The sequence below is a fragment of the Colobus angolensis genome, unplaced genomic scaffold (genome assembly GCF_000951035.1).
Source record: "Colobus angolensis palliatus isolate OR3802 unplaced genomic scaffold, Cang.pa_1.0 Scaffold302, whole genome shotgun sequence".
Lineage (NCBI taxonomy): Eukaryota > Metazoa > Chordata > Mammalia > Primates > Cercopithecidae > Colobus > Colobus angolensis.
The window spans coordinates 614,829-627,438 of NW_012116289.1; the positions used below are offsets into that span (position 1 = coordinate 614,829).

General features: G+C 40.2%; 1 protein-coding gene across 4 annotated transcripts in view; it reads left to right on the plus strand.

Annotated features, from left to right (window-relative positions):
• The window catches only part of BBS9 (Bardet-Biedl syndrome 9), a 503,584-nt gene extending 491,278 nt beyond the window's left edge, over positions 1-12,306 (plus strand). For all 4 annotated transcript variants that reach the window (XM_011950130.1, XM_011950131.1, XM_011950132.1 and 1 more), the window contains 2 exons: positions 11,397-11,507; positions 11,723-12,306. In XM_011950130.1, coding sequence (XP_011805520.1) covers positions 11,397-11,507; positions 11,723-11,754 — 143 coding nt within the window. In that variant the 3' untranslated portion in view covers positions 11,755-12,306. The remainder of the gene's footprint in view (positions 1-11,396; positions 11,508-11,722) is intronic.
• The last annotated feature ends 304 nt before the right edge of the window (positions 12,307-12,610 follow it).

Sequence of the window (12,610 nt, forward strand, 5' to 3'; positions counted from 1 at the left end):
AGTATACATATGTAACAAACCTGCACGTTATGCACATGTACCCTAGAACTTAAAGTATAATAATAAAAAAAAAAAAAAGAAATGAGAGAGAAGTGGACATAAGTCCTTCAGTCTTACCTAGAGAGCAGCAGCAACATTGAATGGTGTCAGCCTGATTCACCATGCTGTGTTAAGAGCACAGTAAGTAAAATATTCCATTCCCAAGGGCTTTATTTTCAAGATGTGCTTTGATGAGGTCTATGCCTATTGTATTTATTAACAGTCTCCTATATATATGTTATTCTGGAAAATGTCTGCTCAGTGAGTGCCTTTGAAAACCCAATTTCATAAGACCACACATCTACAACCATTTGATATTGGACAAACCTGACAAAAACAAGCAATGGGGAAAGGATTTCCTATTTAATAAATGGTGCTGGGAAACTGGCTAGCCATATGCAGAAAACTGAAACTGGACCCCTTCCTTATACGTTATACAAAAATTAACTCAAGATGGATTAAAGACTTAAATGTAAAAATCAAAACCATAAACATCCTCGAAGAAAGCCTAGGCAATACCATTCAGGACATAGGCATGGGCAAAGACTTCATGACAAAACTGCCAAAAGCAATTGCAACAAAAGCCAAAATTGACAAACGGGATTCAATTAAAGTAAAGAGCTTCTGTGCAGCAAAAGAAACTATCATCAGAGTAGCAGGCAGTGTACAGAATGGGAGAAAAGTTTTGCAATCTACCCATCTGACAAACGTCTAATATCCAGAATCTACAAAGAACTTAAATTTATATAAAAAAAAAAACCATCAAAAAGTGGGCAAAGGATATGAAGAGATGCTTCTCAAAAGAAGACATTTATGCAGCCAACAAACATATGAAAAAAAGCTCAACACCACTGATCATTAGAGAAATGCAAATCAAAACCACAATGAGATACCATCTTACACCAGTCAGAATGGCAATTATTAAAAAGTCAGAAGACAATAGATGCTGGTGAGGCTGTAGAGAAATAGGAACGCTTTTACACTGTTGGTGGGAATGTAAATGAGTTCAACCATTGTGGAAGACAGTGTGGTGATTCCTTAAGGATCTACAACCACAAATACCATTTGACCCAGAAATCTTATTACTGGATATATACCCCAAGGAATATAAATCATTCCCCTGTAAAGACATGCACATGTGTATTTATTGTAGCACTATTTACAATAGCAAAGACATGAAACAACCCAAAGCCCATCAGTGATAGACTGGATAAAGAAAATGTGGTACATATACACCATAGAATACTATGCAGCTATAAAAATGAATGAGATCATGTCCTTTGCAGGGACATGGATAAAGCTGGAAGCCATCATCCTCAGGAAACTAACACAGGAACAGAAAACCAAACACCACGTGTTCTCACTCATAAGTGGGAGTTGAATAATGAGAACACATGGACACAAGGAGGGGAACAACACACACCGGGGCCAGTCATGGGGTTGGGGGCAAGGGAGGGAGAACATTAGGACAAATGAGCTAATGCACGTGGAGCTTAAAACCTAGATGGTGGGTTGTTAGGTGTAGCAAACCACCATGGTGTGCATATACCTTTGTAACAAACTTGCACATTCTGCACTTGTATCCTGGAACTTAAAGTAAAATTTAAAAAAGGAAAAAAAAAAAAAAACAATTTCACAGAAATGTTGGCTTTCCAAGATGGCCCCTGAGCACAGAACAGAAACACACACACACACACACACACATTGATATGTGTGTGTGTGACTATTGATATATATATATATATAATCAAATATTTATTTTATATGTATATATATCTCAAGTAAATCAAAGTATTAGTCAAAAAAATTCCCACCATCATAGCTTTACCAGTTGGGTGCTCTTGAGGAAAAGAAAAGTTAAGTCCAAGTGAGTTCAGACTGAGCCCTTTGGTCTGAAGTCCAGTGTGGAAGACGAGAGGTCATGGAGGATGGATCAGAGGAAGTGCAGTCCCACTTTCTCTCCATAACATTTTGCATTTTTTCTCCACTGTAGCCCTTGTGTAGGTCCTTGTCTGTGTTTATCCATGATTCTTCCTCGCTATAACTCCTAGTCTGGTTTACGTTTTTCTAGCTCTATGTTTTGTATGATTTACAATTTTGTCATTTATACCTTTTGTAAATCACCTCTAATGTCTTGTGTAGAAGTGCATACACAGAAGGATAAAATGTGTTATGATCCATTCTTTCTCCTCCCCTTTGCTTTTCATCCTGTCTCCCTCTCTCCTGCCCATCCCCCTTCCTTCTATTCTTCCATTTTGCCAAAAAGTGTCTAAATACTCAGCCAGTATTGCTACACAAGCATGCAGCAGATGCCTGGCTTTTTATAGCTTACATTCTCCTTGGGCTAGAAAAAAATATTTGAAATAACTGGAAAAACTAACAGAGTAGAGAATTATCAGAAAATTTATACATATCTGTGTACCTATGTGCATATATATGAATCATCTCTCTTTCTCACTCACACACACACACACACACACACACACACAGAGTGAATAGGCAACATACAGAATGGGAGTACAAAAATTTTCTCCAATTCTCTTTCTTTCTCTCTGTGTCTCACACACACACACACACACACAGAGTAAAATTTCTCCAAATGAATATATTTATAGAGAGTCTCTGAGTCTGAGGGAAGCTTCATATTTAAGATAGTGTGGTGTTCTTTTCAAAGGGCCCATTCCTCACACTGCACATAAATTATAAACCATTGAAAGGAAATCTTAATAAAACGCTTTATCCATCAAGTAAATAATGACCAAAAGGAAAATGTCACTGGTGTATATTTTTGAGGTTTCTGCTGTTTTTAATTCTTAGTGGCAATTCAGGTCATACAAACAGAAGATTCTTTGGCAAGTCAGAACAAGGTCTGTGGTCATTTGTGATTCTCTAAAAGTGTCTCCTTGTCTGATTCCTCTTAAATATATGAAGAAAACAGAAGAAAAGATTTTCTCTTCTATGAAGGAATGGAACACTCTCATCCAATACCCAGTTTATTACAAAGGTCACTATTGCAAGAAAATAAACCAGCGAAGTCTTCAAATATACCCGCAGAACAGCTTGCCAGGCCTCTGGATTTTCTGTATCATTGAAAGGAAGGACTAGTTAGGACAGCCAACTCACAAGCAAATCCATTAAGATCTTCCCGGACCAAAAAAAAAAAAAACTTTGTTGAGAAAGCCCTGGTGCGATAGGAAGGAGGGGAACCTGCACTAACTCTGGGACATTTGCAGCATCAGTTCCCCTCTCTGAGCCTCTGTCTTGATATGTACTAGACGAAAGTCATTAAACCTAAAGCTACAGTTCTTTGATTTCACAAAAAAATGGTGCAGAAAGTGCATGTATACAAAAAAAAAAAAAAATAGAAGGCAGGAGGTGATAAAATGCACAGTGTGCTGAGCGTGGTGCTAGGTTTGCATGATCTCATGGCATGTTCACAGCTGGCCTCAACATCACCCCCTGTTTAAAGATGGGGCAACTGATGACCTGCCTCGGGTCCTACAGTTAGGTGCAGCTTAGTCCACTACTGTGATAGCTTGAACTCCACCATCCAAGACTTAAGCCTTGTGCTTTGCCTTCTGTCCTTCAGGGGCCTCTCCGTTCACTGCCCCCTTGGCTTCACTTTTGATAGAGGAAAAGAGAAACTCCTGGAGACATTGTAAAATATTGGAAACTCTAAGAGTTTATGGGGGAAAAAAAACAACCTTCTTTAAGAAATTCCCCAGTGTAATGATAAGAAGAACATCAGACAAATTCCAATAGAAAAGCATCGTGCAATATACCTGACTAGTACTCCTCAAAACTGTTTTCAACTGTCATCGAAAACAAAGTCTGAGAAATTATCACGACCAAGAAGAGCCAAAGGAGACCTGACAATGAATGTTATGAAGTATTCTGGATAGCATCCTGAAAAAGACAAAAGATGCTAAGTAAAAATGAAAAAATCTGATTAAACTATGGACTTTAGTTAATAATAATGTATCAATATTGGTTCATTAATTGTAACACATGTACCACACTAATGAAAAATATTAATAAATAGGGGAAGCTATGCAGAGGATATGTAGCAATTCTCTGTACTATCTGCTAAATTTTTCTGCACATCTGAAACTATTCTAAAAAGTAAAATCTATTAGAGAAAAACTTTTTTTCGTTCATTACCCAACAAGAAAGAACATTTGTCACAGTTGGACAAAAACTATGCTTTTAAACTTATAATAACACTATAGGATATTCTCATAGTAATATTGTAAGATAAGACATCTGGCAGTGTTAAATGCCTCTAGGAGCTTTGAAAATTATGATACTGTATGCAGAGAAGCTTTCCATGATCCTCAAATTAGGCCAGGGTTGCCAAACTACTTATGACCCACAGGCCAAACCTGGCCCAACACCTGTTTTAGTAAATAAAGTTTTATTGGAACACTGCCAGTGCTCATTCACATTTATGTATTGACTGTGACAGCTTTTGCACTGTGACAGCAAAATGGAATAGTGGTACCAGAGACCAGATGGCCCACAGACCCTAAAAAATATTTACTATCTGGCCAACCCCCTGGTTTAGGCTATTTGAATTACAACGTAGGTTTTGAGGCAAGGAGGCTCAGCTAGGAGGCCTGATTCACCTGGGGTAGAATCAAATTTTGGAACCCAGCAGATCGAGTAGCAGGAGAGATATTACGTAGGGCTTGAGTAAAATAGATTAGCCAACTCCCGAGGTGGCCACGTGGTTAAGGTTATCAGACACTTTTCTATTTGCTGGAGAGCTGTCTTTGGCCCCAGGGATATATCAGTTTGTTTGAAACCTTCCCTGCCAAACTCCCACCTTAGGGACTTTATCTTGACCTGTTTACCCTACTCTTCTTTTGGTGTTCCTGACTTTGGCCTGAAAATAGTCAGGACTTAGTTGTATTTCAATGTGCCAGGCACTATGCACATTCATCTCTCTCCCTTATGAAGCAGAGCTATGTTAGTCTCTTAGAAGATGCAGAAACTGAGACTGATTTTAGTGAAATAACTTGCTCAAGAAGGTCACTTAACTTGTCAATGTGGAGCCACGAATCCAGACTTCAAAGCATAACCTTAACCTCCCTATACCATCCCCACTGTCAGTGCTAGAACCAGCTTGTGCTAGCTGGTGAGAACCAACTACTGAATTTTTAGAAATTTTGTAAGTCCGTTGTGAAATATATAGGCATTCTTAAAAATTGCATAAACTTCCAATGAAATAAATTATATAAAAGCAATGATAATACAAACTGAAAACTTTTCCTTCCTAATTATTTCACTATGTTTTACTATTATGTATTCTCTTGAGGTTATTTACATCTATGAAATCTGTATGGTGAAAATACTAGATAATAGTGTGCTACTGCGCATCTCTGCCAAGCTGTGCATTTGGTGATGTCATTCTGGTTATTTGAAATTGGCCATAGTGGGAGTATTCATCCCGCAGAGATGAGTAAACACTATAGATTGGCGCTTTCCTCTTTTTTCCTGGAAAGCCAGCTGTTCTACATTTACCAGCATACCACTGCTTACCTTGCATTCCAATTTTGATCTCCGGTATTCTAGATGACAGTCACGTTTGTTTCTGCTTCACTTCCTATCTTAACCTTTGAACTCTACCTCTTCCGGTTAACTCTACAATAGCAACCTGCAGAGAGGGCCTAAGCTCCTTTTGTTGTTGTTTTTTGTTTGTTTTTCTGACAATGGATAGAAATATCTTAGTGTAATTCACCTGCTGAAAAAATATGTACCACTTTTTGAGGAGGAAGTGCAGCCATTTTATAATTTGCTTTTGAATATGGAAACAGAGGATAGCTTGAAATCCCTAAAAATCCTAGAGTTGTGTTATCTTTATAAATATAGGGCAAACTCCTATTTGTTCAAGTTTTAAGTGAGATTTTCTACTTAAATAAATTTTTGACTGGCTAATGATTGCTATTTGTATGAATATGTTATCAATGTGGAAAAGTCAAATTTTTACAGCAAAGTTTAGTTAACACAAAGGGCCATATACATAATTTGATTGTCAGCAGTTCAGTCATAGGCCCCATAATAAAGTGCCTCAAAGACATCCTTTTTGATATCCATTGATGTAGTCTCCAATTTATTAACAGTTTTGTTCTTATAAACAGTTTTCTTCCAAATGGTTCTATGCTGATTGTTCAAAATTCATTATATATGCTTCATGTTATATAATTTTACATGAGTTAGGTTTCCAGATTAGTCCAGAAAAGTTTTTAAAGCAATAACTTAATTGTAATAGGGCTGTATAATAAAACTGTTATGTATAACAGCAACACTCCATTGTGGAAATGCATGTAGATTTCTGACTCAAGATGCCAGCTTCCCTTAATTATATTCTACCCAGCAGTGGTGAGGGGAACCTAGACATCCTGCATTGGTGGGAGGGGGAGATTGTTCTGAACACCATGACCACTAGAGAGAGAGCTGCCACATCGACTCACAAGATGTGTGACTAGAAAGAAGGAACATAGGTTGTGAAAGCCCATTTTGTTGCCACAAGGATTTTGCTGGTATTTGAACCTTAGATAAATAGGAATTTGCTGTATTATTATTTTTAACCCTAATTCTACATATCACATTTATTAAGTTAGACCATATCTTGTAGTTAGTGCTACTCAAAGTATGGCTGAAAGACTGGCATCTGTCTGCAAACTTTTTGTTACCTGACATTCACAAAGTGTTGAGAAACTTTTGTAGCAATTGAAAGGGTGTTTTTACAACTGTTGAACCTAATTCTGAAAGGTGAAAGCTGATGTCTTATTCACTTAATTTTTCTACTAGTTTTTTTTTATTCATTTCTGTTACATTTTACAAAAGTATTGGTTTAGATAGATTGGAAATTTGAAAAGCAAGTTTGTTTTTTAGAAGCATCACTGTAATATATGGAGAGCTGGGTTGCAGTGGTATAGAAACTTGTGTAAGCTTTAGCAAATAACATAATCTCTTGGTTTTATTTAATAAATTGAAACTTTCTAGCAGGCCTGACTCTGCATAGCTAAGTCAGAGATGCAAGAAATGTAAAATTTGTGTTTTCTTTAATGACAAGCGGGTAGGGAATTCAGTCTCCGTTCTTATTGCCCACCCTTGCCACACCCCACTGCATCCAGGGAGGCTTATACATGGGGCTCAGAAAATGAGGACACAGTAGCTACCCACAGCCTCATTGCCTGAGCCATCAGTGGAGTCAACTCCAGGGCTCCCTGTGGCTAAGGCTGGGGCTTCTGGTGCCCAGTCCTTCTGTGTCCCATGCCTCCATCTCTGGATGATGTCTTGTTACCTTGGGCTGTGGGCTGCTGCCTCTGAGCCAACCCAGGTACCAGCTGTCTCTCACTCTCTCAGTTCCATCTCTTCAGGGAGCCCTGGCTATGGAAAACCAAAGCTGGAAAGAAAAGTATTTCCAGGCTACTTTTATTAATGGGGTCCCCATTACAAACTTCCCTGGAGGTGAGGGAGCACAAAATGGCCTAGGGTAACATTGTAGGAAAAGGGGCAGGGGGAGGGCCAATAGAAGAAAAGCACACATTGCTATCAATACATTTATCCTTGCGAAATGAGGGCACTGAGCCCTTTGTGACAGCGTTATTTGAGGATGGAGTGAGTTACTGTACTGAAAATGCAAGGTAGAGTGCTCAGCACACAGTAGGTCCATGGGATTTGAAGTGTCTTGCCCTCCTCGAAGCAAGACGCTTGCCTGATTTTCAGGCCAGAAGCCTGCAGTTCTGCTTGTCCTTGCCTGCGGGCTCATTGCCATTGTGTTCGGATGACTTTGTCCAGCTGCAGCTTTTCTTCCCCTTCTCCTTTTATGAGATGGACTCTGAGCCAAGGGTGCTCCATCTGGCGTCCATGGAACCCAGGCTTCATTTCCATAGGTGACCTCAGAGAGTTTCAGTTTGTTTGGAAGTTTTACATTTTATCTATATTCTTTTATTTGCTTGCCCTTAAATTTTTAACAAATATATATTTTTTCCTAGGAAAAGTATCAGATATACTCATCTGTTGTTTCTTAACAGATGTTAATTTAGTAGGTGTGGGGATGGGGCCTGAGATTCTGCATTTCTGACAGGCTCCCAGGTGATTCCTGTTCAGCTGGTGTGATGATCTCATTACATGAGCAAGGCCAAAGAGGCCTTCTGAATTTGTGGATTTGCCTCCCATTGCCCATTAGCCCATGAGCTACCATTTTCTTTTTGTGAGATACTCAGTCATCAGAGCAGCATCTGAAATCCTTATGATTACATGTTTCCATGCCATAGCCCCTTGATCTCCCAGTGTCTTGACCTCTGCGTGCCCGTCATCCTAGTTAAGCGTGGGTGAAAGCATAAGTAATTGCACACCAGGGGCTATTACCATCCTGTTCACCTCCAGCTATGGAGCGCCTAGTGCTTACAGATGGGTGGCCAGTGTAACTTCAAAGTTCCATTGTGAAGACCTACTTTTTACTATAGAACTACTCCCAGTATCAGTGATTTTCTCAAGAGGACAGAGCCTGGGGCAAGGACTAAAGTGATGGCTATTTGAGAACACAAACCCAGGGAAGGGAGGGTGGGGACAAAGGGCAGCAACCAAGGGAATATATGAGGTCATGCAGAGTGGTGCTGCCTGCATCTGGGAGTGCCTCTTTCCAGGAGCCATGACGATGGTGAGCAGGTGCAGCTACGCAGCACACAGCCTTTTTTTGGAGTCCTGCAAAAGAGAACTAATCATCTAGCATATTCCTGGTTGGTGGGGGCCCAGGGAGAATTCTCTGCTGAGCTTCGGCTTCTTTTCTTTTCCTATGATACACTCACTGGGCAGGATGCCAGAGCCCACCACCATTGTTCTTTCCAAGCTGGAAGTGGCAGACACTCTGGGTGTGCAGTTGGACAGTCTGGCTACAGGAGGCATCCGAAGAAAGGGGGTGGCGCCAGGCACGGTGGCTCATGCCTGTAATCCCAGCACTTTGGGAGGCTGAGGCAAGCGGATCATCTGAGGTTGGAAGTTCGAGACCAACCTGACCAACATGGAGAAACCCCATCTCTACTAAAAGTACAAAATTAGCCAGGCATGGTGGCACATGCCTGTAATCCCAGCTACTCAGGAGGCTGAGGCAGGATAATCGCTTGAACCCAGGAGACAGAGGTTGCAGTGAGCCGAGTTCATGCCATTGCACTCCAGCCTGGGCAACAAGAGTGAAACTCCACCTCAAAAAAAAAAAAAAGAAAGAAAGAAAGAAAGGTGGGTGGCATTCCCAGGGCAAGTGGCTGGTCAGCCCCTGCTGTGGGTGGGAAGTCTGAGGAGGTGCATGCAATCTGTGCCCACTATAGCACCTGAGGATTAGAGCACCAGGGCAGGGCACCTTGCCATCTCTGTATGCAGGACAAGGCAAAGAGAAGAAAGGAGATTACATTCATTGTTGATAATCTATAGCAACTGGCTTTTCCTTTTGAGCCCACAGGATAGATAACTAGGAAGTCTTCCATTTCTGTTCTGTCAAAATACTGAGTCAGCTGGAATGAAAGGGACACTAATTTATCAGTGGAGACCTGCCTCTCCCCAAGCACGTGGCAGCTGTTTTAACCGCTCATCAGACTCGCTCTCATCTGTTGGCTCGTCTCTTCCTCCCTCCTGGAGTTGTCTTGTGTGTGAAAGCAGCTGTGTGAGTACAGCATTCCTGGCCTCCCCCGCCTCCCTCTGTCTCAGGGATGGAGAAGTGACTTTTCTGCCTTTTTTTTTTTTCCCCCAGGGTTCTGTTCAGCAGGGAGCACATCCCTTCTTTCTGCACTTCCCTGTCATTAGTCTTCCAGGTCTCCCCCCAGCCCCTGCCACCACCACATATATCCTTTGCCTTTTTACTCAGTTGGATTAGTGTAAAAAAGGAGAGGAAAGAAACTGGCTTTTGGGGCCTCTCCAAAGGTCTCAGCCCCACCATGTGACCAGACTGGAGCTCTGTGACATTGGCAAGTTACTGAATCTCATGAGACCTCAGTTTTCTTATAAAATGAGAATAATAACAATAATATCTATTTCATGGTATAGTGTGTAGGAATTAAATGAGATAATACGGGCAGGATTTCTAGCCCTTAGAAAGTACTCAATAATGATAGTTCTGGTTACTGTGATCTACAGGCTTTGGAGAGATTAAAAATAAGCCTGGTTCTCCTTCTGGGTAAGGCCCTTGTCATTTTCGGGTATGACTGGGCAAGTTCCATTGCATTGATGGAGAATTCTAATGTTTTCTATTCAGGGAATCTTGGAGGATAGCTCTAATTCTTATTTTATGAGTGTGGAAATGCGTTTCTGTCATTTCCCTTAGCACTGATTTCTGTTTCAGAGTTGATGCAGAGGCATGGATAGTAAGGTGTGTTTTCCTTGAAACCTGGGATCTTGCCACTTGCGTCTCATTTGAATGATGTGGTTTTGAAGTCAGTGCTGCTGATACCCTCTCTTTCCTCAGAATGTTGCGAGCTTCATAAACCCCCTCATGCATAAAACCAAACTTGAGTGCTGAGGCTTTGGACTCTGTGTGTGAGAAGCCTCAGAAAAAGAAATCACACTTCATTAACAAGAAGAATGGCTTTGGAAAAAAGCATGTACAGTATACAACATGTTAGTACATTTCCAGGAAATGATGGCAAATCAGTCAAATCGAGTTGCATATGTAGTCAGGAAATTCTCTCATGATTGTGAGTTTCCCATACAAGATTTTGGTGGATAAAGTCAAATGAGTTATACCCAGTACTTCAAAAGCACAACAGTGCCAGCTCATCCTCAAGTCACCTTTGGATTGAGATCTTCCACAATGTAGTTCATGACTTTGCTGTTGAATTATGAAGTGTTTGTGTCTGTGCTGTAAGGTGTTGGGATTCAGGAATAGAATCAAATTCCAGAGAAATGCCACCATAACCACCGTACCAGAACACCAGCAACCTTTCTCTTTGCTCAGGGAAGCCTTCTTTTCCTCATGGTTCATGTGGTTTGCTTCTTTTATAGTTTCTGATGCTCTGGTATTAAAGGGAATTCCTGCTGAGGCGCCTTCATATTCTGGGTATCACATATGCTATAGGTTTTGTCCTTTCTGACTTTAAAAAGGATAAATTTAAAGACAATACTGTTGCTGCTGTTGCCAAGTCATAATCAGTATAATATGTCTTTAGGGGCAGTAACTCATTCCCAGTATTCTCACCAAAAAGAAACATTTAAGGTTATTCTTTTCAGGCCACTCCTGAAGATTGTTGTCACGTCATTTATTATCTTTATGATCAGTGTGTTCCTAAGCTATGCTTGCTGTGTAGAGAGGCATATTTTCTTACACATTGCTTAAAATACTGTTTGTATTTTTCCACTAGGTGGTTGTACTACAATCCCAGAGTCAGACCTTGAAGAAAGATCGGTAGAACAAGACTCTTCAGAACTGTTTACCAGCCACAGACATCTCACTGCAGAGACACCCAGGCCTGGTAAGAGAACGGGTGGGCTTCACAAGCATTAAGTCAGAAACAGTGACAGTCTGGTCAGTTTTGGTCATACCAGAGAGTGTTCCACAAAGCTGCTTGTTTTCCAATTTCTTCATTCTTCCCATTAGCACTGGTGCAGCTGAATTTGATCTTTTGTGTATTCCTGTCATTATTCAGACCTTTTCTCTCTCTTTCTCTATTACTTTCTTTTTTTCCAGAAGTTTCACCCCTCCAAGGAGTCTCGGAATAATCCAAGTAGAGTTGTTTGGTTAAGAGGAACATGCCCGTCTCAAGGCCGAACCCATATGAACCTCATGCCATGCACAGATATAGGGCTGGCTCAGGTGCTTCCTAAAGCTTTACCTTCTTGGAGATGACACTGCATAGAGAAGGGGGTTGGGACTTTCTACTTCACTAGGAGGACTTGTAACACCATGGGGGATGTCAGCTGAAATTTGTCTTGTTTTGCCAGGAAAGGAAGTAGTTGCCTTTGGTCATCCGTGTGCTAATAGTCACAGAATACAGTGAGATGACATAGTTTTGGGATAGATTTTATAATGCAAAGATTCAGACCCAAAATAATTTGATACCCCATTTTTTCACAGAATTCTTATATAGTAAATGTATCCAGTTTAATAAAGCATCTCATTGTCAAACAATATCTTGGATTTTATTTATAATTAGAGGGATTTATGAGTGATTGCTCTACATTATTTCTTCAAAGGAAAAGAATTGAAAACTTTGCTACTCCTTGGTAAGACTTGAATGTGATTATTTTATAAATAAAAGAACCACTATGAAACTTTCATATGATTTGTTCTATTAAACTAAACATGGAAGAAGGTAAGTTTTCTAGTATTGTATGAAAATGTTTAAATATTTTCAGGAAGCTAGTACATTAACATCCCCTTTTCATTACCCCATTGGGTGACACCAGTCCAGGTTATTAAAGGCTTCACACTTTATTACAGTTAAAATTTAAGGTTTTTTTGTGTAAGAAATGAAAGAAACTTTGCCAGTTTCAAGTTCGAATTCCAGTTGTGAGACTGACTTATTTAATTAAAAATATGCCTTTGCCAGCTTTAGAATGCCTCTCACTGCAAAGG